The sequence below is a fragment of the Halichoeres trimaculatus genome, unplaced genomic scaffold, assembly GCF_033239565.1.
Source record: "Halichoeres trimaculatus isolate MK-OKI-2021-1 unplaced genomic scaffold, fHalTri1.1 fHalTri1_scaffold_20, whole genome shotgun sequence".
In the NCBI taxonomy this organism is placed as follows: domain Eukaryota; kingdom Metazoa; phylum Chordata; class Actinopteri; order Labriformes; family Labridae; genus Halichoeres; species Halichoeres trimaculatus.
Genome location: NW_027437198.1, coordinates 10,686,541 through 10,714,146, shown reverse-complemented (window position 1 = coordinate 10,714,146; position 27,606 = coordinate 10,686,541). Strand labels below are relative to the sequence as shown.

At 43.0% G+C, this 27,606-nt stretch overlaps 1 protein-coding gene and 2 long non-coding RNA genes across 5 annotated transcripts in view; 1 reads left to right on the top strand and 2 right to left on the bottom strand.

Annotated features, from left to right (window-relative positions):
* Positions 1 to 27,606, bottom strand: part of LOC141810201 (uncharacterized) — a 37,201-nt gene that overhangs the window by 2,307 nt on the left and 7,288 nt on the right. For 2 of the 3 annotated variants that reach the window (XR_012600059.1, XR_012600060.1), the window contains exons 2-5: positions 26,011 to 26,130; positions 3,186 to 3,316; positions 2,891 to 2,979; positions 1,264 to 1,338 (exon numbers count right to left, since the gene is read on the bottom strand). This is a non-coding gene — a long non-coding RNA (uncharacterized LOC141810201). Of the gene's footprint in view, positions 1 to 1,263; positions 1,339 to 2,890; positions 2,980 to 3,185; positions 3,317 to 26,010; positions 26,131 to 27,606 lie in introns of those variants that run through there. The other variant, XR_012600058.1, reaches the window with a different exon arrangement.
* Positions 894 to 27,280, top strand: kank2 (KN motif and ankyrin repeat domains 2). Its single transcript, XM_074697576.1, has 13 exons — positions 894 to 1,002; positions 13,782 to 13,866; positions 19,133 to 19,205; positions 19,456 to 20,814; positions 20,892 to 21,095; positions 21,181 to 21,289; positions 21,363 to 21,899; positions 21,988 to 22,075; positions 23,519 to 23,738; positions 23,886 to 24,028; positions 24,318 to 24,518; positions 24,622 to 24,720; positions 26,020 to 27,280. Exons 3-13 carry the CDS (start codon positions 19,169 to 19,171, stop codon positions 26,074 to 26,076), a joined length of 3,054 nt encoding a protein of 1,017 aa, XP_074553677.1. The 5' UTR covers positions 894 to 1,002; positions 13,782 to 13,866; positions 19,133 to 19,168; the 3' UTR covers positions 26,077 to 27,280.
* On the bottom strand, positions 19,173 to 23,561 carry LOC141810202 (uncharacterized). The gene is made up of 3 exons (XR_012600061.1): positions 23,017 to 23,561; positions 21,961 to 22,170; positions 19,173 to 19,242 (listed from the first exon to the last, which is right to left on the bottom strand). It is a non-coding gene; the product is annotated as an uncharacterized LOC141810202 (long non-coding RNA).

The window sequence follows — 27,606 nt, the reverse complement described above, 5'->3', positions numbered from 1 at the left end:
TTTTTTTTAATTCAGGTGATTATACATTAAATTAGACAAACTCTTGAATCAAAATTTTAATTTCTATCATGTCTGTGCTTTTGGATGCTGCAAGGGCTCACTCATTGTACCTCGAAGATAGCTCTTCATAAAAACAAAAAAAACCCTGTCAGGTGAGTTTTTCTTAAAATCATGGTAAGTTATAAAACATTCATCACTGTACAGTACTGTAAGCCCTAAATTTACATATTTGCAAAAATCAAACAATATTTTTTGCTTTATTTAATTACAACTTTTATATTAAATTTTCTTCCTGGTTAGACAGAGCCTCCAAGGAAAATTATTTCACAATAATTTACTGTAAATCCGAATATAAAGAAGTAGGTCATCGAGTTCAAAGCTCTGCTCTTCAATACAAATGAGTATTTTAGAGTGGACTTACCCCAAAAAGCATTTTACCCTGCCAAATAAGGGCATGCATTTCATTCATAAGCCCTTCCTAGTGAATAAAATGTATAACTATTTCACATTTTTATTGAATTATTTAAGCATTGCATTATCTCTTAACATTTCTATTTTTCTTGTTATTTCTATTGCTGTGGTTATTTAAAATTGTTGTATTATATTTTGATATATTATTTTTTATGATCTATTATTTAATATTCTTTCAATTCTTTCAACTTTAAGCTACCCAAAGTCCAACCAACATTTAAAAATATTAAAGACCCCCCCCCCCCCCCAAAAAAAAAAAAAAAAAAAAAAAAAAAAAAGTGCTGCAACAATTGGTGGTAGTGGGATTAATCATATCAATAACCATTGATTCACTTTTGGAGCCAGCCTCAGGTGGCCGCTCAGGGTACTGCACCCTCGGTCGCTCCAGCCGGAGGATGCTACCTTCCTTGCGGCCGCTGGCCCTTTAAGAGAGGCGGAGGGGGGCGCGATCATCTCGGCTGCGGTGTTTTTGTCTCCGTCAGTGAGCGCTCCTCCCGGGCCGAGGCGGCTGAAAGGATTTCCAGAGGGCAGGTAAGAACCGCAGATAAGTTCCTGTGATTGAAAGCTTTGGTTCTTTCTGTCTGCTTGTGTTTTTCTTCAACCGCTTTCTTTGGACGAAGCGCCTTTTCGCGAGTGTGACTTCTTTTGTGAAGCATCGGTCCTGCCCATTCCTCCGCTCCTCTATCCTCCAAGTAACGGCTCCTTTATCCTCTGAGAGCTTACCCTAGACATTTAAACACCTCCTGTTCTGCCTGGTTGAGGTTAATAATCCCACCTTTAGGATTTATTTACCTTCGGAGTGTTTGGCTCAGTCTCGTGGTCGCTCCTCCGGTGCGTGTCTTTTTGTTCAGAGCATCACTGGAGGCGCTGCATGGAGACGGAAAAACACAACAATATCATCATAATAAAAATATTGCGCGCGTTAAAATGAAATATGACAAATCTGTGATACTATGTTGAATCAAGCTGTCAGACATGATCACAGAAGGGGTTCCGAAATCTGTGCATTAAATGTCCAGTATCCTCGTTAAACCCTCCTGTCCGTTCACTGTTATTGTCATAGACCGCTTATAGAGGGAGGATTGTGCCACGCGGCCTCAACTTTAGTCCTAATTGATAAAAGCAGGACTTCTGCTGTTACATGAGCTCACACACTCTGTTGCAAAATCCCTTTTTTCCTCACACCATAATTTCTAAATGAGCAGCACATTTTGGTGTTTGTCTCTGTGTCAACCTTCACACTTGATCTGTTTCCACAATCCAACCATTCCCAGTTTCATTAAGAAAGTGAAAAAGTCTCGCAGTGAGGACTCCGGGGAGAGGGTGGGTCCGTGCAGAAGTTTTTCATTACTTCCAGATGTTCATCAGCTTTTCCTCCAGCACTGCTCACCCGCAATCTGCCGCTCTGTCCGGCTGTAGATGGTCAGTTTGTGTCGTCTGGTGATGGATGAGGGCTGGGCAGGAGGAGGATAAACACTCCTCAGAGGCTTTTTGAGTCTGTTTGTGCTTTTTTTAGAGCTAGTAGAAGTGAAACAATGTTGCATAAACAAGCGTTTGTCTTTTAATAATTCACACTTTGGAGTATTTATGTCCTGAGCTGTGCAAAAGGAGATGAAACCCACTTTTCGGTGCTTTATCCATGATGCAAAAACTGTGAGGTGAACTTTAAGATTCATTGCTCTCCTCAGTCTATCAACGCGAAATTCTTCAAAGTTGCTTTTCTGCTGGTTTTATTGTTTGTTGAGTTAAAATGTTGCACGTGAGCTGGAAAATAGGAAGATAAACCCACCAAGGAGTTTATTTAGTTTTTGTGATGCTTTGTTTAGGGAATTTAAACACTTTAGGAGTGGACTAGTGCAAACATAATGCAAGTTATGATATCCCTCATTAAACAAATACACTAGGTTTGACCTCCTATGATGTGTAAATGAAAGTTCTTTAGCATTGAGGGTATAAAGAAGAATGACTTCTTACTTATTGGTTCACTATATGGAGGAAAAATCTATCTGTTTATTTCAACAAATTCAAGAGCTATCGGGAAAACCGAGAATTTAGTGTCTATTAAAGAACCAATGACTTTTATTTTATGACTTAAAATACAGGCAGGATGTTTCCGTAAAGGTATTTGTTTTTTTATTTTGGAGCTATAATGAATGATAATAAAAAACAAGCCAAGATTTACAGCCCTTAATGAATTTATTGATGTTTCCTCTGCTTAATGTTGATCAGAAGGCTTGTTTGTCCCACGCTAAGTGCCGTAGATCCATCAGTAAACACATCAGACCTTGTTGTGATGAGGGACATGCAGAAGTTGGCAGGATGTGGGGGTGTAGTCACCAGCCTGTTACACTGCATCATACAATACACAGCACTGTCCTGCTGTTGTGTAATGGGCTGCTGGATGGATTAAATCACCTACCAGTGAATAACAGGGATTGTAGCAGCTGCATGGCGCTCAGATGAGCTCAGTGCTGTCGTTCACGTTGCTGCACGAGTGCCAGGGAAACCCTGACGGATCGGAGCAGAAGTTAATGATTAACGACGGGGCAGCAAATAATGTCACGGGGGGCAACACAGCTGAGATGCACATCGTGTGAGTGTAAATGTGTAATGCTAACGAAAGTTAATGATAAAAAACCCAAACAAGTTTAAAACTGTACGTTCGTCTAATGTTTCATTGGAGAAAGAAAAACAAACTTCAAAAGCAAACTTACAGAATGAAAGCAGACACTCTTCATCTTTGTCTTCCTCATTATCCTCCAACTTTGAGTCACGATGCTGGTACTGCCTGAAGTAGCAGTCTGTGAATGTCGCCCCAGTCATCGCCCTCTCTTTGAAATCTTATCTGTAACAGAAGTCAGATGATCTGTGATCAGCTGATGGATAAATCATAAAGATTTCAATCTGGAAGGAACATCAAGAGAAGAAGGGAACTTTTTACTCTGATGTATGTTCACTTGGACTTGTAACGATGCAAAAACACAATTTTTTTTACCCCCGAGATAAGATGGAATCAGAGGTGGCAGATTGTTTTTGGAAACAGCAATATGTGCAGAAAGGTCATCTGCTTAATTGAGTCGTTTTTTTTTTTTGTCGGGACTCTGACACCCAGGGTTGGACAGTCATTTCTGCATCAGTACACCTTCTGCTACACTGTCTGTGGTGATAATGTAGCTAAAACTGAGCACCATCTACAATAAATGAAACGTGAAGAAGAATAATATTAGCTCTGTGCATTGTGGGAAACATACGAGATAGACCGGCTGCTGCATGCTAAGAATTTTTCTTGAACCAGTATGACGTCTGGGTATTTTTGGTGTTGTAACAGTCAAGTTTATGAAATGTCCCTTTATCAAGGTCTGTGTTGCACCGATCCAACTTTCTTGGTTCTGATACCGATACCAATCTGATACCAGTGTTAAATAAATAGCCTGCATAACCTACTGTGGGGTAACATGGATAATGTTTTGGGTAAAAGGCAAAAAATGAATAGATGAAATTAATGAAGTCAATACTTATTTAAACTATAATGTACTGAAATGTTTACCAGCAAAACAAAGCTTCAGCATGTACAGAAGTTTATTTTCAAATGTGAACTTTTACACCCTGTAGACTGGTGATGCAGCAAAAAACAAAAAAGTGCATCAGAGGCAACATTTCAAATCAATTAGCCGAGAGCGCTGGTATAAAAAAAAAAGGCCTTGAGCTGGTTGCCTGGATCAGCACCATGGATTAGCCCTTTACCACTGATACCGATCCAACTTTGAGGGGCACGATACACCAGGATCGGTATCAGTGCATCCCTACCATGTTGTGTCGCCTGGTGGTGACATCATCAAGCAGTGCCCACTTTTGCTTTACTTCATGATGAGACACACCATGCTGGTCGGACGTACTTTTTGTTTCTCAAAGATGCGGTGATGGTTAAAGGCGGCAACTTTTGTGTTTATGAATATGAGAGGAGTAGCCGTACAACCGGGCTGGGTAAGATTAGAGTGTTAAAAGACTGATGAGCAGTTTGCAAAATCCCAGTATCTTGTCGACCTGAGTTTGTTTTCCTCTTTTTTTCCACTGCCTCCACTAGGAATGGGTACTAAACTAGGTACTTTTATAAGTACCGATCGAAATTCTTTCAAAAGTTCAGAGTATCGATTCCCGTAAGACCAAAAGGTACCATGTTTAGGTACCTAAATACATCCTTGTGACTGTGAGAGAGTGGAAGAGTAGGTGATTTTCCATGCTGGACATGAACACAGCATCACAAGATTATGCACAGTAAAATGAATATGTTAAATTATTTTTTTCATATTTTATTAGTAAACAAATAGATATTCTTAACCACATAAACACAAGAAAGTTCCGAAAATTGGTAACGTTGAGTACTGGTACCAATTACCAGGTACCGGGCATTGGTACCGGGCATTGGTACCGGGCATTGGTACCGGGCATTGGTACCGGGCATTGGTACCGTATCATTTCAGATGTAAAAGGTACCCATCCCTAGTCTCCACAAACCTGCACAGACCTAAAACCGTTACACTGTACTGCAGATTTTGCTCACTTTCACACACCAGATACAGCGTTTCCCCACCAAATCAGTATGTACTACTCAGATCCTTAGAACCTGAAGTGATCTGAAGAAAGCTCTCCAAGCACCATGACCGACTCCTCTGAACTGAACAAATATGAAGGATTGAAAGCAGAGCTCTTTCTTGGTCTCCACTTTAAACTGTATATAATATATCCTCAATGTTTTGAGCCAGAGACAGTTTGAGTGTAAAAACGCTGAAACCTGACTCTTCCACGTTTCTTGGGGGACTCCTGGAATCCCACCAGAGACCCCACCAGATGCCCACTCTGGGATCTCAGGTTTGTCAGGAGCAGGGATTCCTGTTCTTTTTCTTTCTTTTTTTTTTTTTGCAGAGCAGGAATGTGATTGTCTCGTTGCAGCATTTGGACCCAGGGGTGCTGTGGTGGAATGCAGGGTTATAAACTCCATTTGCACACCAGGCCACACGCCGGGCATTTAAATGGTTTAGGGGAGGCTAATGAAATTACACCCTGAAGACGCACGAGACTGTCCGTCACCTTTAAGGAAACACTGCTGATGAGCTAATCCAGACTGCTGGCTTCACTATGAATTAACCGCTCTGATGAAACAAGGCTGACAGTTATTCCGTACCACCTGATAGAAAGGGATCCACGTTTTCAGTTTGTTTGTCCTGTAATTACAATACTGATGAGTCAAAGCAGCCTGAAACACCGCTAACATCATAAAAACATGTTTATAGGGTAATTTGTTGCCTCTTCAGCAGGGATTAACGTGCATATTTTGGTCCAAACATGGAGGGTTAATACTCCTACTCAGCGTTATTAATTGGAACATCTGCTGTAGTAATGTTTTCAGTCGTCTAATCTGGCTTTAGAAGTTCTTGGGACAGTAATTCATTATCTGCCTGAATAATCTGACTTGATCTCCTTTAATACTTTAATCGTTCAGAAAAGCATGACGGACTTTTGCGTACAGTAAAGCACACAAACATGTCGGAGGAGCAGACCGTGCAGCAGAGTCTTTTTCTCTGCTCTGTTTTCTTTCGATCAGCCGCTCTCATTGAATCAGGAAGTAATTGATAAGATTCCTGAGAGGGAAACACTTAACAACGGGAGGATTACTTCCTCTGCAGAATGCTCGAAGCCAGAGCTGAAAGATGCAAGAAAAATCTGCAGGAGGTGTGTGTTCACATCTTTGCATATTGCAGTGACAGTGAGAAGTTCAGAATGCAAGTTTCTACTGGTTTTGGATTATGATGATATCTTATACATGCATTCCTCTGAATAATAACTAGGGATAGACCGATTATCGGCCTGATTGATTATCTGGGCCAATATTTGGCATTTTGCATTGGCCTTTTTTTAAATTCAACGGCCGATAAAAAAACAAATTTAAAACTGCGTTGTTGCGGCTCTGATGCAGCCGCTCCACTGTCTGCAGTCACTACCCAGTCCCCAGCACTGTCCCACCCACAGTACCATCTGATTGGTTACAAGCAGAGCCATGGATTGGGAAACAGCCAATCAGCAGTGCACTTATTACAGTTATTGCAGTTACAATGAAATGTTGGAAAACTTTATCTACTGTGGAAAACTTGAGCTATTTATTTTTAAAGTTTTTATTTAACTGTATAAAACATGCTGCCAAGCCTGGGAGCTGTTTAATAACCTCATGCTTAAAGGTATTTGAATGAAGTTAAGTGTTGGAGTTTGTATTGTTCAAAATTTCGACACCAATATTTGCACTTTGACTTCAAAATATCAGTTATCGGCCTCCTTGACTAAAAATAATCGGTACCGGCCCGGAAAAATCCATACCTGTCTATCCCTAATAATAACTCAGTGTTATTGATACGGCTTTCGATGCACCCTTGAGCATTTGTGTGCACAGAGGGGTGTGTGTTGCCCAATTGTGTAAAAACAAGAACTAAGGTGCCTTCTTTGGAGCTAAAACATGCACTAAAGTGCTCATTTGGTAGCCAAAATGTTTAGAAATCCCCGTTTGGGAGCCAAAATAGGCACTGGTGCTAGCTTAAAAGCCAAAAAGGTGCTCAAGTGCTTGCTTGGAAACCAAACCCCTGCCCTTCAAAAAGTCTATGCAACCCACTGCCCTGGAGGCCCATTTTGCAAAGCTCTGAGTTAGAGGTTCCCAAAGTGGGGGTTTAGAAATGCCATCCAAAATTGGAAACTATTAACAACAACATATTTCATCCATTATTTAAAAGTATAAACAAAAATAGGGGCTCATTTTGATATGAAAACATGTAAACAAGGGATGGGTACCTTTCACATTTGAAATGATATGGCACTGCTTCCCGGTACCTGGCAATCAGTATTGGTACTCAACTCAACTTTCGGTACTTTTGTGTGGTAAAAAATATCAATTTGTTTAATTATAAAATGTTAATCCTTTTTAATTTAACATATTTATTCTGCAATATATAACCTTGCAATGCTGTGTTCATGTCCAGCGTGAAAAATCACCTACTCTTCCACTCCCTCACAGTCACAAGGATGCATTTAGGTACCTAACCATGGTACCTTTTGATTTTACGTGAATTGGTACCCGGTTCTTTTGACAGAATTCGGTTGGTACCTGTAATAGTACCTAATTCATGTACTTTCTTCTGTTTTATTTATATTCTGTTCATTGTTGTCTCTTTTTGCTGTTTGTAGATATATGTGTAGCCTAGGTGGACTGCAAAATGAGAATTGCTCATTGGGATAAATAAAGTTGTCTAAACTAAACTAAACTGAACTAAACTGAACTAAACTGAACTTACCTAATTCGGTACCTATCCCTGATACAAACAGAAACAGTTTGATCTGTTTTCAGTTTGAGGCCCCATGAGGAGACTAAACCAGGATAATGGTGGCATCAGTGGAGGCAGATTGATTTAGAAAACACAGAAACTTGTGCCTATAGGTGGTTTGATGCAGATCTGTTAAGTTAAGAAACTTCAGCCTTTTTTTGGAGGGGGGTTGTTTTTGGGTTGGTGTGTTATGAACATCTGATGGTAGGGGGTTACCGGTCTTTGGGGGTCACAGGCTGAAAAGTTTAGGCTGACATCAAACAGACACCAAGACTTTTTAACTTTGGGTACGGGGGGAAAAAAATGGAACATTTCTATTTAGGGTGAAATAGTGATTGATCATGGAGCCCTGATCTGGACTACAACACACCCTGACTCCATCTTTGACCCCACATTGCTCCACACAGTCCGTCTTCCTGCCGTCTGGACTTCATCGCCCTCCCTCCCGACCCCACACTCCCCAGAAACAGTCTCTGCTTGACATCATTCCTAATCCCACCTCCACAAACTGCACAGGAATTTTTCTCCCCAAATACCCCCCTCTCCCTCCTCCTCCTCCTCCTCCTCCTTTTTAATGTCTTTTTTTCCCGGTGCCGCTCCTTGCCGCTCGGCCCCACCCTTGCTCAGTTTCCTGTTGGAGGTCAGCACAATGACCAATGAGCAGCAGACTTGCTGGATGTTTACTCTTCTCCTGTTCCAGGAGTCGATCCAGTCTGTCTGTCCCTCCCCTCCTCTTAGACTGTCTGCTCCTCCACACCTCCTCTACTGCTCCTTAATGTAAAAACCATCCAGAGAGTCCTGAGGAGAAAGTCCCATGAGCTCATGATTTCACTTTCCGCGTTTTTTCAAAGCTCATATTAGTCATATACCACATGTCCAGGAGCAGCACAAGAGCTCACTGTACCGCCATGTTGATGTGAGATCATGTGGCTCCGTCACGCTCGATGAAGGCCCCGTCTGTCAGGCGCTGACGTACCCTTTTCTGCCACATTATCCCTCGCTACAAGTTTTCTGTTGTTGCTTCTGCATCAAGCATTCTTCGAGCTTGTTCAGGGGAGAGATTTGATGTTAAATTTCCTGATTTATTATTCATTAAGGAGCAGTTGGCTGAATGAAGCCATCTGTGCTGCAGAGTGAGGAGGAGGAGGAGGACAGAGAAGAAGATAGGTCAACTACTGGCTCTTCTGATCTCTGAGTAACATTTCAAACTCCTCCAGCAGCAGTCTGTTTTCTTTGGTGCAGCTCCTCGTCTGATTCTCCATTGTTGCTCTAATTTTAGTCAAGGAATGCACAAATGATGGTAATCTTCTAGGCGGGGTTGTTGGAGATTATGAGGAGAGGTCCTGTGAAACTTTATACTGTCTTCCTGATGAGCTCTGTTTTGGTCGATCTTTCTGGCGTCTGATTCATTCTTCTGGAGCCGAACTCTGGGAACAGTCATGGTCTCCTCATCTGAGAAGTTTCCATCTAAAACTCTCAGCAGCCCCTTTTCTTCCCCCTCCTCCTTCTCCTCCTCCTCTTACAGTTCTGCCTTTCTCTCCTCTGCATTCTCTCCTTCTCACCCCTGTGCCTGTTTTTTTCTTATTTTACGCTCTCCTTCTCCTTGTTACTCTTTCTCCTGGGCTGGGAGGAAGTGACTTGGTTGTTTCTTGATCCTTGGGGAATAGACAGATGGAGCTCCTTTTCCTGTAACCCTTTCTTCATCACACATCTCCCTGTTTGCCTCAGATAACAGCGATGACCATCTGAACCTGTCCTGGTTGTTTTTATTTTCAGACTTCACTGTCATGAAATAATCTGGTGTTATAAAAGTGAGAGGATAGGGTCCAGAAAAAAACAGGTAGAAGAAAAATACAAAGAAACTGGATTGGTAATCTGATCGGGGCCTTGACGGTGACGTTTTTCTCCATTTCTCCATGAGAAATGTGATCCGGTGGTGACAGTCAGAACCAAAGTTTCCACCACAGTAACGTCAGCTGTGCAAGATGGCACCGACTTCATCCTTTGGGAGGATAATAAATCAGAAGTTTATGCTCACACCGTCTGATTTATCATCACCAACGCAGACAAACAACTGAATCATTTGGCTCTTCTCTACCTGAATAAATCAGCTTCAAAGCTACAGCTGTGTTTGTGGGTCTGTGGGAGCCCTCAGACCGCACAGCGTTGGAGATATGAGTGTGTGTTTTGATCGCTGCCGCGTGGGAGTCGACGGGAGTTCGAGTTGTAAAGATTGGTATTCATCTTTGAACGTACTTGCCAACTGCAACAACACGTGGTGAAAGCCTTACCCTCTTTTTTTCACTCATCTCTTTATGAAATATGGACACTGAATTTTAATCACACATCGTAGCTTTTGGAGCGTTTCCAGAAGCTGCCTGTTCCTCCTCTGTGCATTTCCACTTTCTGTCAGCCTGTGGGTCAATAACAGCACTTCATCAGCTGTTTGTTTGTTTTGAGGCAAATTTCCTCGCCACACACTGTTCCTCTCTGTCTCCCTCTCTGTCTCACATGCCCCTCCTTGCTTTATATTAGAACCAGCTGTGGAGCCAGAGCACCGATGAATGGCTCTTTGTGATTTAGCAAGTCTAAAAGGTCTGTTTCTCCCCCTGCCCCTCCACCCTCTGCAGCAATGGCAAGAAAATGAAACAATGCACCCAACAACAGAAAGTCTTGTTATGAAATCATGCAAAGGTCAACTATCAGGGTGTTCTCAGGCCGACTGAACGTCCAACACACTTCACAATGCAGCTGGAGGCTCATAGTATGAGACTCCGCAGACACAGACCGACAGGCAGCTTATCTGTGGGTTACAGGGCGCTGTGAGTCTGCTCTGTCCATAAAGGGAACACATTATAAGCTCATGAAGTCACTCTGGCTTTAACTCTTTGAAGGTGATCTGTGTCAGGAACAGTACTGAGAACGCCTCAGTCCAACCAAAGAGCAGGATCAGGTAACAGTGAGCTGTCAGTGCTGTGGATCTCCATCCAAAACATTTTAACCCTGGCTCCTGATTTCTGCTCCAAAACTCTGACCTGAAAAGTGCTGATAAATATGATGTTTGACCCCAGTAGCTTCTGTTTTAAGGCAGAGATGTGAAAAAATATTGATACAGCAAAATATTGCAATACTTTGACCTAATATCGATATTAACCTCCACCAAGGAGGACATGTTTTAGCGTGTTTGTTTGTCTGTATCATAACTCAAAATGTTGCTAACAGATCTTGGTGAAGTTTTCAGAAAATGTTCAAAATGGGATAAGGAAGAAGTTATTAATTTTTGGAAGTGAACTGGATCACCGTCTGGATCTAGGACTCTTTTTAAAGGATTCTTTATCATTGTGAGATAGGGCTGTTTTCACCATATGTGTATATAACTCCATGATAAATGGTCAGATTGCTTTGCAAAACAACAAAACAGAGCTACTCCCCTGTATGTTGCTCATAAACTGTTTAATAAATAGAACCTGAAAGTGTATTCTAAGTATTTTACTCCTAAACTTGTTAATGTGGGTTTTGATGATGTAAACATCAATGTTTCTCTCTATTCTTGGGTCAGCTGGTTTAAAATTATCTTAAGTTTAATTTTTACAGTGTTGTAGATTGATAAAATAAAAATCATAGTTATGTTTTGTGCAATATTAGATTTTTTTTATGAGTAGCATTGGTTACACCAAGTGACATTTATCAGTTTCACCAACTGACCACATCATTCACTCAGTAATTCCTTTTGCAGTATTAGTTTAATGTCACAGTAGTTTATGCGACAAACTTGACACACTTCATGTTTTCATATTAAGTGTGCGTATGAAACACTGCATCTGACTTTAATTATTTTAACACAATAGAATAAAAAAGCTATTTTCATTCAAAGAGTTAACTGTGTAGAATATCAAAATCGATCGCATTATTGTGATATTGGTCATCATATCATGACCCAAGTATAAAACTCTGTTTTAGAATAGAATAGAACTTTGTTGTCATTGTAACAAGTACAACAAAATTGAAGTCACAGCAGCAATCAAGAAAACAAAAGTAAGAAAGTGTATAGAAAGTGCAAAAAAGCTCCATAAGAAAATAGATGATGACAGCTTGTCCATCATTGTCCAGTTCAGCCAGCCTCCACCTCCACAGGGTCCAGGACTGAGCTTCTTCAGCAGTCTGTTCAGTCTCTGTCTCCTGGACCCTGTCTGCTCACAGCAGGTGAAGCTCTTCCAATGTGGCGCTGGTGTCTGATGTTAGCTCTGTTAGCCATGTCTGTGAATAGCATGATGCTACTCTGCCCTCTGGTATTCCCTCTGTTGTTGGGTTAGCACAGCTAGCTCGTCCATCTTATTGGAAATAGATCTTACGTTCCAAATAACGATGGAAGGAAGCACAGGTCCATTTCTTAGCTCACACCTGGGAACCAGCACGCCGTCCTCACCTCCTTCTCCTCACTTTGTGGGAAGACATCAGGCCTAACACCAGTTAGCATTGATGTGCTAACAGAGCAGTAAAGAAAGCAGAATAACACCAGTCACTACCATGAAATGGTTTTTAGGATCGCCAGATGTACTGACCAGTTTATTCCAGTAAGCTCCCAGAATACGTTATTACTTCAAGCTAGCTAATCTGTAAAGGTTCGATAATCTGCACACATTTATCATGAACATTGTGACTCTTGTAATACTGTATTCCTGGTGGATGACTTGTTTGAAAGTTTTTTTCTCAACTGTGTTAAATACTAGAAGAAGAAAATCTAAAAACATTGCAAAGCCAAAATATTGTGATATCTGTGCAGCCATTCAGACATCTTTTGGTGCCAAAGGCGTCAGTTTAAAGGGGTGTCAGACTTTTTGTCAGGGGGCATCCATACACACAAATCCTGTGGGTATAAGCTGTTGTAACCCCGATCATTTCCCCGTAGTTTAGAATATTTGATGCCCCTGAACTCACACAGCACATCTCTGCTATACTGCTGCTGTGGATTTGGATCTGCGCTAAATTTAAAGGGAGCTCTGATTGGGCGCCTTTTCCTCTGACACAACATGAAATAAGCCCACGCCGCAGATAGATTTTATAATAGCACACATACACGTACACATTTTTCAAAACAAACCGTTGCCCTTGTATTGTTCAACTCGTGTTTTCGATTTTAAGGGTTTACTAACAACATGACATAAAACAGCAGGGATAGTACTCAGTTAATTGTATCTACAAAAGTTTGGGGTTGGGTCATGATTTTTCCTTAAAGCATAAATGGAAAATTTTACAAGAGTCGTCAGTGGAAGAAAAATTAGCAGTGAATTTTGTCACTGTCACAGAAAGATGTACCTCCTTCATTGGTGTGAAAGGGTATCAATGTTTTATTTATCTTATTTAGCTGGGGTGAACACTGGGAGTGTTTTTCTGTCCCTGAGTGTATTTGGTAACGTCTAGGTGTCAGAGACAGCTCTGCGCTGCAGAAAATGCCATTGGAACATCTCTCATGTGTTTACATGACGGATGTTCCCACATCAACTGGAGGGCGTGGGTTTGTACCAGTGGATTTGGAAGTGTTAGTCACACAGGCAAGAAAACAGAAAGCGTTGCCCAATCACATGTCAGGGAGGCTCCAGGCCTTGGATTGATTAGAGCGCCTTGAATCGCAGAGAGGAAAGTGTTTCTCTGGAGCTGTGAGAGCGGCTCTGTGTGGATCAGGATCCATCCAGGCTGTTTGACATGGAGGTCAGAGAGTGATTGGCATTTCACGGAAGGCTATCGTCCACATCCGGCGTGTCAGTAAGAACCACAGGGATGCTTTGAGTCCTGGGAAGGCGGCTCTTTGGCAATCTGTTAGACGTCTGTTTCTGTGAACACATCTTTCAACACTTTAACTGATGAATTCTTTGATTTTCTGTGCTCAAAACTGCTGAAAAGCTTTGACCATGAAGTTAAGATCTCCTTTTTTTGTGTTTCCAACAGGTGCAAACTGTAAGAGTGCAAGAACAGGAAGGGACAGCAAGGAGCCTGGGGAGGAGAGATCCCGTCCTCGCAGCGCAAGCAGCTGGTATGAAGCTGAAAAGAAATCCCTCATTTCCTAATTCACAAACCATTCCTGAAGTGGAGGAGAATAGTAATGACCAAAAGCTGAGCGAGTCAGTGGAAAAAATCCTCAAAGATCTCCCATGGGTGGCGGGAGGACTGGTATTTCTGACTTAGCAATACTGAAGTCTAATCCTTTGTAATGGCAATAATAATAAGGTGACTCACTGAGTGGAGGCAATGAGTTTGATAAACTTGGGAGAGCTGACCTCGAAATGAAGCCTGGCGTCTTAAATTACTTTTCAGGGTGGTCTCAATCCTCTGATACACCAAAGGCTCCAGATTCTGTATACACGAGGTAAATCAAATCCAGTTTTTAACCCCCGAGACGCTGGCACGCAGAAAGCTCTATGCACGAACAGACACACTGTGCAGGGAAGAAGCAGCAGCAGTAACACAGATAATGTCCTGACATCTTACAGGACATACCACAGACGTGTAATTTGTGCTGGGTGACCTGCATCTTACCCCCTCAGGGTCGTTTTAATCTTAATAGCCGGTGATGGAGGGAGGGGACCAGGCGGCGTTAGCTTCCGTTTGTACGGTTTGGAGCTGAAGGGGGGAAGGGGAGGATGGGGGAGTAATGGGGGTGAGGGGTTTGCCCTGGATAAAGCTGGCAGGGGGGGAGACATCTTAGGAATGTTTTCTGGAGAGGCGTGATGATAAAATGACCTCGATATGGAGCTGGGATAAAATTCAGACTGATGAGTGAAGCTATGGTTAAAAAAGTTATGACAGCTCAGCTAGCAGCCCCCTAGTGGTCACGCTGTGTCCGCCTAAAGCAGGAAATCCACTGCAAGACCATCACAACAACTGATATTGATAATAACCATCTTTTTAAAGTAATGAAATAGTGATATCAAGCTAAAAAAAATTAGCTCAAGGTGATATCAAAAAGAGTGTGTGACTGGAGGGTTTACAGCAGGAGGTGGCAGAAGTTAGACCAGTAAAAGCGAAAGGAGGAAGAGAAGAAGACGGCTCAGTTGTCAGTGAGTCTTTAACACAGCTCCTACTGCTGTCAAAGAGACAGAAGCCTTTTGGGTTTTGTAAATGAAGATGAGGTGTTTATAAACCTGAAGAAAAATCCAGAATTAGCAGTTATTGGTAGGGATGGGTACCATTTACATTTGAAACAATATGGTACCGATGCCCTGGAGATTGGTACCAGTACTCAATGGTACCTTGATTCGGTACCTTTTTGTGTTTATGTGGCAAAAAAATATCAATCTCTGTAATAATAAAATATTTTCAATTCAACAAATTTATTTTTTAATGTATAACCTTGCAATGCTGTGTTCATGTCCAGCATGGAAAATCACCTACTCTTCGAGTCCCGCACAGTCACAAGGATGCATTTAGCTACTTAAACATGGTACCTTTTGATTTTACATGAATTGGTACCCAGTACTTTTCACAGAATTTGGTCAGTACCTATAAAAGTACCTCATTTGGTACTCATCCATAGTTATGGGATTAAAGAATCAGGTAAGATTTGGCATCAGTTGGCTGATCGTTTTACCGCCTCATGAGCAATGCATCAAAGATGAATTTTGCTGAAACCTGGGACTGTTCTGTTAAAATTGCTCCTACTTTAAACAAAAAAAAATAAACTGTTTGAGTTAATGAGTAGTAAAAAGTCAGAATAATTTGCATCAAAGCAATATCGTCAAACATGGAAGCTGCGGCTCTATTTCATCCTATAGTTCAGGGATCTCAAACTCCTACCCTGGAGTTTTTGGTTGGGAAGAAAACATGCAGCCTCTCGGCCCTCCGGGGTAGAAGTTAGAGATCCCTGCTATAGTTAATCCTCAGGTCATTTTTGACCACTTTTGATATAACCTTTATGTTTCACCTTAAAAATGGTTCATCTTGACTTGTTTAGTTTCTTTTTATTATAAGCACTTCTTCACCTTTGTGAATAGAATACATTTTGATATTATATATAAGTCCACTGGACCTAAAACAAAAACAAAAACAAAAAAATTCAAATAGGAAAAAAAACATTTTTTTTCCCGTTGAAACCACAAACATTTAATGAATCAATTTTATAGCACAGACCTCAAATATATAAATTGTAAATTTCAAAATACCAATGTACCCATTTAGCAAACAATACAATTAAATACAACTATTTGTTGTATGTATGTGTGTAATTACGTTTTGGACAAAAGCCTCTGCCAAATGAAACTGTATTCCCATAAAAATTCAGAAATTTTAGGCGTTTTTTTTTACAACCGTATACAAAACCATCAGAGGTTATGATAAGATTTTACAGAATTATCGTCATAAATCGCCTCATTGGTCAAAACTTGCAAAACTCAGGTTCATGCTATTTCTCTCCTGCCTCTGTAAAAAATCTTACCAGCAACCACATCATTTTGTGATTGGCTGATGTGGTGCACTTTTGCCCAATAGGAAAGAAATGTCATGTTTCTCTGTTGTTGTTTTTTTTTTCTTGCTGGCACTTATGGCTTGCTGGCATCATGCAGCCAGCCACCAGGGGGAGCTCTAATAGTTTTGCCTTCAGCTTGTGGAGCTGTTGGGCCCAGATTTTTACACAGACAATGATAAAACCAGCAAAAAATGAGCTCTGAGTGATTCCAAATCAGACAGAGAGGATTGTTTTTTTACGGATGAAAACTGAAATCCTTCGTACATAAACAAGCTGAGCTCACAGAAGAGTTTGAGCTCTCAACATGCCACGATAGAAACAAACTCTTAAGAGGTGTTTAACGAAAGGCCACAGTGATGAGAGCTTTTACCTTCAATGTTTTCTCTCTTTTAAAGAAAGAAAGCAGCCTCATGACACAATGACACACCTTCAGATTTCCTGATATTCATCAATGGAGAAAATGTTCCCCTGATCGTACGATCTGCCACATCACAGCGCTGGTTTCTGTTCACATGACGTCTCAAAGAAACTCTGTTAGAGAGCTGAAAGAGAGCAAGAGAGGTCAAGTTCTCCAACCCAGCCACACAAACACACAGACTCGCACACTAACACACACACACGCTCTGGGGGAGCACGTACACACATGCCAACACATCTGAAACACACAGCAGCCCCAGCGCGCTGGAGGAGCAGATGTGCAGCCCTGGCGGTGTGGGCGTCCTGGGGGGGTGACGTGGGAGGAAAGACACCCGGAGAGGAGACTTTGAAGCAGAGTTCAGATTTTATAAACCGAGTTTTAGACGTTGAAGAGGAGTTGAGTGGACAGTGTCAGCCGTCCTGTCTGCTGGGCCGGGACGTTTGGTTGCAAAAGTGTAGCTTCTAATTATATCTCATCATCTGTCCTCTGTCAGCGCTGTCCTCCACCCTCCTGTCCACACACACACACACACACACACTCTCACAGTCAGTTTCTCACACACAACCAGTTCTCTTCTCTCCGTCCTGCACCACAGAGGAGTAAACAAACTACCCAGCTGTTCCCAAACACCAGAAACAAAATTCTTATACACTTAAATGGTTTTCAAGGCGGATAGAGATGCTAATTATCAGAACTAAATTAGAACTAGAAAAGCTCTCAGAGAGCACAGACCTCCACCAAGCATATTGTGATTGTCACCAACACTTTAGTCCGACTTTAATGTTATACTCCCTTTCAGCAGACTGTCTGCTACAATTTGGTGTTAGTTGCAGGTTTGTACAATATTTTGTTTCCTGACAGTGTTGAAAATTATGATGACCCAGTTCATGTTTCATATTCCAGATCTTAGTATCCAGAATATTACCAGGATCTGGATCGTACTTTTACATCTGTCAGAAATTATGGTGACCTTGTCTTGTATTGTTTTGCAAATCAATCCGACCATTTATCATGGAGTTATATAAACATATGGTGAAAACGGCCCTATCTCACAATGATAAAGAATCCTTTAAAAAAGTCCTGGATCCAGGCGGTGATCCAGATCACCTCCAAAATGTAATCTCTTCTTCTTATCCCATTTTGAACATTTCATGAAAATTTCATGAAGATCTGTTTGGTACTTTTTGAGTTATGTTGTTCACAGACAGACAAACTCTTCCAAAAACATAACCTCCTTGGTGGAGGTAATGACGACCGATATCTGGATCAAAGTGTATTTATAGTAAAAAAAGAAAGAGCCAGCACAAATTTTAGAGACAGAGCTTTTGAAAATCAGAAAGATAGGGACCAAGGTTTAGGACTTTGTGTCTGTGATCTTTGATCTTAGGCTGTAATCGTTTCTTATCGTGCTGGTGTGAGAGGACAGCTTCTAATTCTGTGTCACGGTGACTTTGCTGGTGCATGCGTTCAGTGTTTCCGTGCCTCAGAGTGTGAGCTAATCTCTCTGTAAGAGAGTGGCGAAGGGGCACAGATTAGGGGAATCGCACCGAGACATTAAACTGACTACAGGACTTCATGAAATACCAAATCAAGCCAGTCAGTGTTTCCAAGTGCCCTACTTTTTACAAACCAGCGAACGCTGAGCCGGGTCACAAGATAGAGCGCGAGGGAGGGAGAGGAAGAGAGAAGAGAAAGTAGCTTCAAACAAACAGAGTTTGGACTTTTAACACTTCAATACTGAGGATGACTTCAGCTTTACATCCCTGGTTCCCTCAAAGAGATGACCTCGAGAGTTAATCTTTAGCAAAAGACAAACTCAGAGGTTGTGCTGTCGTACGTGGAGCTGGCAATGGGAGGGTGGGAAAAAAAACACACAAAGAGGCAGAAAGCATCAACGCAGCATGAAAAATCCATCAACGTTCTCAGAAGTGCGCTCAATATTTCTGCATCTGCGAGAGACAGTGACCAGCTGAGACCTCCTGATCATCAGCTGACAGAGGCAGAGAGCAGGCAGGAAAACAGAGAGGATGGAGCAGGAGGGGCCGAACGTGGAGGAAAGAGAAGGAGAGCGTGTGTAAACCCTAAATTCAGAGGCGAAGTGAGCGTGCTCAGATGATTCCTAATAAGGTTGTAACTGGCAGACTCAAAGCTCTGTCCTGGAGTTAGCTGCCAGGAAACTTTCCCCAGTAACTCCTCTGCTCGGAGCGCTCTGAGCAGAAACAAACACACAATCCAGGGTGACCCACAATGCTCCCAAAACTGAGCGGACAAATTTAGAAACAAGGGGAGGAAGGAGACGGAGAGGAACTATTTCTGACCTTTCAAAAAGAAACAATTGAGTTCAGAAAAAGCTCAAAATACAAACCTGTGTTGTTTTCTTTAAAAGTGTTATTTATTCTCTCCTCTCTCGTCCTCTGACAGGTTTGAGTTTGTTTGACAAGCTGCTGCAGACTCGTCATGGCTCAGGTGCTGCACATGGACCCGGGCTTCCCAGGTGCTTCTTCTTCTTCTTCTTGTAAAAACTGAGTATTCTGCAGAACAATGAGGTTATTTTGAGAGGACAGTAGAGACAGGATCAGGTCAGAGTTCTGCATCTTTCTCCACTTTGTCTCTAATTTGATGATTGTTTGAGAGTAAATACTCAAAAACAAAGTTAAAACAAAGTTAATGCTATTTTCTAAAGTCTGAGCCTGAGATTAGACGCAGATTTCCGTTTGTTTAAAGTTGATTTCCTTCCCCCTCAGGGAAACTCAACCCGCCTGCTCCCCCCTCCCTGCACGGCAAAGAACAAGAGGCCAACTACTCAGTGGAGACCCCCTATGGTTACCGTCTGGACCTGGACTTCCTCAAGTATGTTAACGACATCGAGAAGGGGAACACCATCAAGAAGGTGCCCATCCAACGCCGGCCTCGCTATGGCTCGCTGCCCCGCGGCTACGGCTACGCCGGCTCCTGGTGGACCTCCACGGAGTCTCTGTGCTCCAACACCAGCATGGACAGTCGGCACTCCTCCTTCTCCTACTGCGCCCCGGGTTACCACACGTCCCAGAGGCCCAGCTTCAGCACCGCCCGGGTGGAGAAGACACTTCTGGACGCACGCAGGAAACTGGAGGAGGAGAAGGAGGGCAGGAGATTCTCCAACTTAGGGAGCATGCACAGCAGTGTGGCCGGCTCCAACACCTCCATCAGCAGCGCGCACAGCTTCAACCGAGCACACGGAGGAGGCGGGGCTTTCACTCCCATGAGTTCTGGACTCTCCACTCCTGTGACGCCGACGCCGGCTCACCTGCAGCACGTCAGGGAGCAGATGGCTGCGGCCCTCAGGAAGATCAAGGAGCTGGAGGAGCAGGTGAAGACCATCCCTGTGCTGCAGGTCAAAATCTCCGTGCTGCAGGAGGAGAAACGGCAGCTCAGCGTTCAGCTCAAGAGCCAGAAGTTCCTGGGGCACACGCTGGGTTTCAGCCGGGGTCGTCCAAGAGGAGAGCTCTACATCGACATCCCCGAGGAAGAGACGAGCGCTGCAGCAAAGAGCAGCAACAAACCGGCAGAGCCGCTGTCTCCCTCCTCACCTGAGACTGCCAAGCAGGACTCAGGCTGCGAGATCGAGGACACGGTGATTGTGGCTGGAGCGAGACCGGACGCAAAGCGTGAAGTTCGCACAGTTGGAGTTGGACCGGAGGACTTGAAGGGAACTTGTGAGGTGGGTGTTGGGGTTCGGGAGGAGGATCTGGGGCTGATTCCAGAGACAGAGGCTCTCAGGAATCAGGTGGGTCAGCTGGAGGGTCACTTAAAGAGGACGATGCAGGAGCTGCAGGCGGCGCAGCAGCAGGTGGAGGCGGCGCAGAAATCACCTCAGGCGGAGCATCCCGTCATGGCCACCAGCATGGGCTGGCAGGAGCCGCAGGGCTGCAGTCTGCACACGCTGGTCAGCTTCACCCAGCTGCCCCAGCAGAGGGAGCAGAGGACAGTGGGGATCCAGGTCTACACACTGGAGCAGCCCACTGTGAAGGAGGTGGGGACTCTGATCCGAGCTGAGACCTGCGCACTCCCGACCCCCCAGACAGCTGAGGGAGTCCTGGAGCAGCATCACAGAGAGCACGTTGGTATGTTTGTAACACCTGGAACAAAACCCTGAACGCGTCTCACAGTTTGAGTCTGAAACTCTCTGTCTGTCTCTCAGATGCTCCGGTGCCACTCGCCATCAGCTCAAAGGAGGTGCGGGACGTCCTGAAGAGCGAAGTGTCCACGTCAGAACCTGTAGCTTCTCCCATCATGGCTGTGGAGGCGTCTGCTGATCACATCAGTTTGGTGGCTTCAAAAGTGACAGAAACAATCCTGCAAACATCCACAGAGGTCGTCCAGTCACAGGACAGCGCTCAGACCGGTAACCAGACTGTTCAAAACACCTAGACCTTTTCTTTAACCTGTGGAGACCTTATCACGTGTATGATCACTGTTTTTTGTTTCAGGCTCGTCTCCTCCGTCCTCTCTGAGGTCCATCATGAAGCGGAGAGAACAGGGGGAGCCAGGATCCCCGTCTACAAAGAAAAACTTGCAGTTTATCGGAGTCAATGGAGGGTAAGTTTCCACTTCTGACAGCCGTCACAGTAATCCTGGTCAGAGTTATAAAGACTTTGTGTTTGTCTTGCAGCTACGAGTCCACGTCATCAGACAACAGCAGCAGTGAGAGCTCAGACGAAGGGAGCGACTCCAGCGAATATCATGAAGCTAGAGAGAAACTGCCAGAGTCAGCGATCCAGAACCAGCAAACAACGCAGAGCAACAGCTTACCTCAGCAAACCACCGTCCAACCACCAGCCGTCCCCCCAGACTCAAGCCACAACCAGCTCCAATCTGCAGACACTGCACTGCCAGACAGCGACCTGCAGCCACCAGCGATAGACGGCGCTCTGCAAACATGTGCCTCACAGACACCAGACTGCGACCTTCCTCTTCCTCCTCCGCCGCCAGAAGAAAGCATGGAGACGCTCTCAGAACAAACCGTCACCTCTACATCTTCAAACACTGAATCCATCCTCAATCAGAGCGCCGTATCATCACTGTGTGCAACCAAAACCACTGAGCAACCCGTCCAATCAGAACCAGCCGCCCTCTCCAGCCAGACCCAGTCTCAACCAGCAACAACAACAACAACAACAACCACGACGGAGTCTACAGCACAAGTCAGGTAGATACACAGGTGTTAGTTTACAGGTTAAACAGATCAGGTGTGTGTGTGATGTTGTAACCATCAGGTGTGTTTCTGTGCGTCTCAGACTGGAGCTCAGCGACAGCCTGATGTCGTCGCTTCACGCGCTGCAGAAAGCTCTGGGAGAACCAAACGCCTTCAGCCAACCGGGAGCGGTGAGTTTCTGCTCGATCTGGATTATGTCTGAGTGAGTCCAGGAGGGTTGAGACCAAAGAAGCACAACGAGCAGGAACTACAGCAGTGAAGGTTTCTAAAGATAGAGGAGGAGCTCTGCAAATGTCACTGGAGTAATAGTCAGTCATTTTGAGAACTGAGTCGTACTATCACAAGAAAAAAAGTCGTAATTTTACAAGAATAAAGTCACGAGAAGAAAAACTTGTAATTGAAACAGGGCAGAAGTCAAAGTCCTGAATTTGCAAGTCATAGATTAACAAAATTAAAGTCAAAACTGAAGAAGAAATAAGTTTAAATTTCATCCATAGATGTTTTTAAACCACAGGAACTTTTTTGTAGATCCAGGAACTAGGGATGAAACCGGTTCAACTTTTCTGGTCTCAATACTGATACCTGGGCTCTGGGTATCGACCAATACCGATTCTGATCTGATACCAGTGTTAAATAATTACCTGCACCCTCTACTGTGGGATAAGACTGGTAATGTTAGAGTAAAAGACAAAAATGAGTACATATAGAATTACTGAATATTTATCTAAACTTTAAGTGCTTAAATGTTTAACAGCAGTTTGGTTAAAAAATGCTTCAGAATTTACAGAAATGACTACTTGATTGTGAAATTTTACACCTTGTAGACTAAATCATAGTAGTGTCTTAGTGTCAAGTTGGGACCGATTTCCCACCGATACACGATCCAGCTTTAAGGGGCTGGATCAGCGCTGATACCCAAGACCAGGATCAGATCAGTGCACCCCTACCAGGAACTACAGGAACCCTCAAGTATTAACTGTTTTAGTTCCTAGAACCCTGTTTAGAAGAAACTGTTCAGCTCCTGCTACAGATTCAGTCCTCTCCTGGCAGTGGAGGGACTTTAAGTGCTCTGTGATTGGACCATAAGTGAGTAATGATCAAACAAACTTACCGATTAAGAACCACCAACAGCCTGACTTTAAACTTTGGCAGAACATCAGCAAAATATCAGTCAGAGAAAGTTCTTCAGGCTGTTAAAAACAAAGAGAAAAACCAGGAAATGGAGCCAGAATAAAGTCCAGGCTCCACTCAGTGTTTATGTGACATGATTTAGACGCAGCAGAGCGTAATATTACTATTTTTGGAGCTAAGAGAAGATAAGGAAACTCAAACAAGAGCAAAGAGTGGTGTGTGAGCTTTTCAGGAAACTCCTGAGTAGATTGTTCCTCTTTAAAAGTTCCCAGAACTGTTTGAGCTGAAAACGCCTCCTGATGGAGAGCACTGTCTGTCTTTTTATCTCTAAAAATGTCAGCCTTTCTTCGATCCAAATTCAGGCTCGAGGGTCTTTCACAATAAAGAAAACTTTTATTCTGGATCTGCAAACACAAGACTTCTCCTGTGTTTCAAAGCGTCTGTTTCGTGTCTCTGAGCGTCCTCTTTCTGTCTCTTCTCAGAGGGCCGCTTACACCGCCGTGCTGCAAGAGTGGCTGCGCGTCTCTTGTCACAAAGCGGCCGACACAGCGGTGGTGAAGGCCCACATGAGCGCCTTCGCCTCCATCTCCCCTCAGCTGCTGCAGTTTGTGATCAACATGGCAGACGGCAACGGGAACACGGCGCTTCACTACACTGTGTCGCACTCCAACTTCCCCGTGGTGAAACTGCTGCTGGACACAGGTGAGCTGGACAAAGTTGCTCCTTTTAGGTCAGTCAGAGTGCGTAGGAAAAGGTGAAAAAGTCATCCTGGCTCACACACACGGTCCTGAAACGCGCCCGTCAGTGTTTGTGCGGTTGTCAGAGCGGTTCCTCTCCTCTCCTCGACAGGTCTGTGTAACGCTGACAAGCAGAACAAGGCGGGCTACACGGCCATCATGCTGACCGCTCTGGCTGCTTTTCACTCAGACAGCGACCTTCAGACAGTCCTGCAGCTGCTGCGCACCGGGGATGTAAACGCTAAAGCCAGCCAGGTGCGCCCTCTGCTGTTTGTTACATTTCACTGCAACTGCACAGAAACAAACTTCTGATTTATATCAGGTTTTCAGCTCTGATCACTTCACAGACTTTCCAAGATCTGTCAGGATTCTTCGATACATCTTTAAATGCAGATTATTGACTTTTGCAGCATTTTTTATTTTTTATCCTCATTTTTCATCAACTTGATCGATTCCTAAAATCAACACAGCAGCATGTCAGATTGATAAATAATGAGGAAGATGTTGAAGATGAGGGAAATACTAAAATATTTATTTTTTGCAGGCTGGACAGACGGCTCTGATGCTTGCGGTCAGTCACGGTCGGGGTGACATGGTGCGGGCGCTGCTCTCCTGTGGCGCTCAAGTCAACATCCGAGATGACGACGGCTCCACGGCACTCATGTGCGCCTGCGAACACGGACACGTGGACATTGTGCGTCAGCTGCTGTCCGTGCCGGGCTGTGATGCTACGCTAACAGATAACGTAGGATCACATTCACCCTCCCTCTTCCTTCCTTCCTCTGAAACCTTGACTGTTTCGACCTTGGACCTCTAACCTTTAACCTTCATTGTTTCGTGTCTCACAGGACGGCAGCACAGCTTTGTCCATCGCCCTGGAGGCCAGCCAGAACGACATCGCTGTGCTTCTGTACGCTCACCTCAACTTTGCAAAACCTCCCTCTCCTGTGAGTGCTCAGACACACAACTTGAAATACTTTGAAATTACATTTTTCTGGACTGGTCAGGTGAATGTGGCTCATGTTAAGTCTAAAAAGCCATTTTTTACTGAAATAAGACAAAACACTTGTTTGCCAATCAGCGAAAAAAAAGGGTTTATATGCAGGTTAAGGTGTTTCATTTGATAATACATATTTAAACAGAGCCTGAAGACAGAACCGACTCATCTGGACTCTGAAGAGTATTTTTACACAGATGATGAAAGTAAAGGTGGGATGTGGTAATAAATGGACCAGTTGATGAAATGTAAACATGTTTTTTGAGCCGAAGTGATAGTTTTAGTCTTTCCATGAGACACAGTCCATGTTTTCTTATGTTATAGTATCAGATTAAAGGGGCTGTGAGGAGTTTGAAAGTGATCTTGAAAAAGTAACCCTTTCAGATATATGCCTGATGGTAATCCACACTTTGACATGAGATTGTGCTAACACCACACTGGCTAATGAAGTTTAGTAGAGAGAAGAGATAAAACACAGACATCTGTTTTTTCTATGCTGAAAACAATTTCTGTGACTAATTTTGTAGTGATGGTGGACACTGGAGCCTAACTGTCAGACAGAAAAAGGACAGAAGAGAAGAAGATAGATAAACAGGAGAGTGATACAGCCTGAGCTAAAGGTTAATTAGCCTTTAGCTCAGGCTGTATCACTCTATAACACAGGGGCTAAGCTGTTTGTGATAATGTTGATTCCAACCCACAGTCTGCAGTTATTCTGCAGTGGTCTGTTGAGAGTCTATCAATAAAATGAAGAGTGAGGTTACGTTAGCTCTGATTGGTAGATGACTGGCAGGACATAGCTAACCAGGATTCACTAACGTTACACATTACAGAAACGTCTTAGAGCACTGCGCTGCCAGCTGTGCTAAATATAAACAGCTACTAAACTACTTACAAACTGACAGTGTTTACTTGTTGTCGGGATAACATATAACCGGCTGCTACAACGTTTGCCTGATGTCACGTTTCAAACTGTAATGCTACATAACTGTACTTATAAATACCTTACCTCTGCGCGTTGTATCCAGTAAAAAGTTGCCCTGAACAAAGAAAATTTGTTTTGATCTGATCTCAATTTAATTAAAAAAAAAAAACGTAATTTACAACAGTGTGGGGAGACTCCAGGCCACAAGGTGGCGAGGGAGTGTAATTAAAACAGATTCTCCTCATAGCATCTTTAAAGTTTGTTGACTTTCAGTTTATAATAACTTCCAAGAGTGTTTAATAAAAACTTTTCTACCTCCTCCAGGTTTCTCCAAAGTCTCCTCTCCTGGGTTCATCTCCTCCAGCCGGTGAAACAAAATAAACTCTTCCAGCGACTCTTCGTCAGCGTCTCACATCACAGTGTTTGTGTTTGGATCTGTAATCAAAACAAACAGTTTGAGTGTTTGTTTCCATCCTTCTTATTTATCATAACCTGCAGATGATTACAGCTTTCACTGCTGCTGCTTTTCGTTCACTTCTTAGTCACAGTGTTGGAGTTCTTACGTGGTACGTCCTTCAGTAATGGACCATCTCCAGTCCTAAAAACACTCCATTCAACTCAAGTCTTAGCGGCACAATGAGGCCCAAACATTCCCCTGAATCCCATCATGCACCTCTTTGTACACTCATGTCTGTCGCTCCATATGAATTACTTACTTTCATGTGTTTCCATTGTACAAAATCTCTGATGGTAGCATCGTGTGTTTCATTAGCATCACCTGGAATAACAGAAGCCACCCTCTCATAAAGAAGTGTCCTTGCATCAACGAGCTCATTGGTGCTACGAAAATCGAACACAAACATCACTCCAGCAGAAAATCAATATTTATACACCAGATTTATTTACACCAGAGTATTTTTGATATTATTTTTTTTAATTCAGGACCTTACAGATCAAATTTTAACCCCTTGGTGATGATTAACTTATCTTTTCAACCAGAGGACGACATTTATGTTTTATTGTGTTCCCTAAGTGAGCCCAAAGAAGTGTGAGCTCTGTGTGGTGTTAGAATAAAAACACAGGTCTGGTATCGAAGGAGTTAGTCTGTTTTATTCTGAAGGCTGAGGTACGATAGGTTTGGTGTTTTAGAGTGTTGTAAGATGAGATGAGAGCGTAACTGTGTGTAAAATTCTTATATAACAAGACTGAAAGTGCTGGTGAAGCCAGACGAGTCAGGGAAGCAGAAAGTGTCCGATGGGCTCTTTAAAGGACGTGTAAGATATGAATATCTAAATAATATATGTCAGTATAAACTGGTAGTTACCACGCCTAACGTCAAACTCCTCAGACTAAAGTGCATAGGCTATTGATGTCAGAATTTCTAAGACCTTTTAAAGATTTTACACAAGTTTCATATTCACTTTTAAGCAATTAAATTTTTATAAACTTTTTAATTTAAGTATCTATCTTTTATACATTTAGAATTTTTAAGCTCACTCCGACTTTATGTAACCACACAGCTCTTCAGTTTGTTTTTTGAAGGTTTATGTACAATTTTAGATTGTTTCTCAATTAATTAATAAATGTGGACCACACTGTCTCTGCTGCATTATTTATGACTGTTGATTTGCATCAAGGTTACACAATTCACACCAGATTTTCCTTTCATGTCTTCATTTAAAACTTTCAGAAATGAATAAATCTTTTTAGCATTTTTCATCAAAAGCAGAAAAATCAAAGAAGAATCTGCTAAAAACAAAAAAAAAAACAATCATGCACATGGTCTGCAGAATCTGCTCCACACTCCCTCAGCAGGAAGATTTCCAGATTTGGACTTTAGATTTATGGTTGAATTAAAGAGTGGAGCTCATTTTTCTGGAACAATCACCTCCAAGGAAAATAAAAAAAATA

Coding starts and splice junctions, on each gene's coding strand:
- kank2 (XM_074697576.1), top strand. CDS start 19,169: ATGGCTCAGGTGCTGCACATGGACCCGGGCTTCCCAG. Junction 19,206..19,455: donor CATGGACCCGGGCTTCCCAG/GTGCTTCTTCTT, acceptor CTTCCCCCTCAG/GGAAACTCAACCCGCCTGCT. Junction 23,739..23,885: donor GAAACTGCTGCTGGACACAG/GTGAGCTGGACA, acceptor TCTCCTCGACAG/GTCTGTGTAACGCTGACAAG.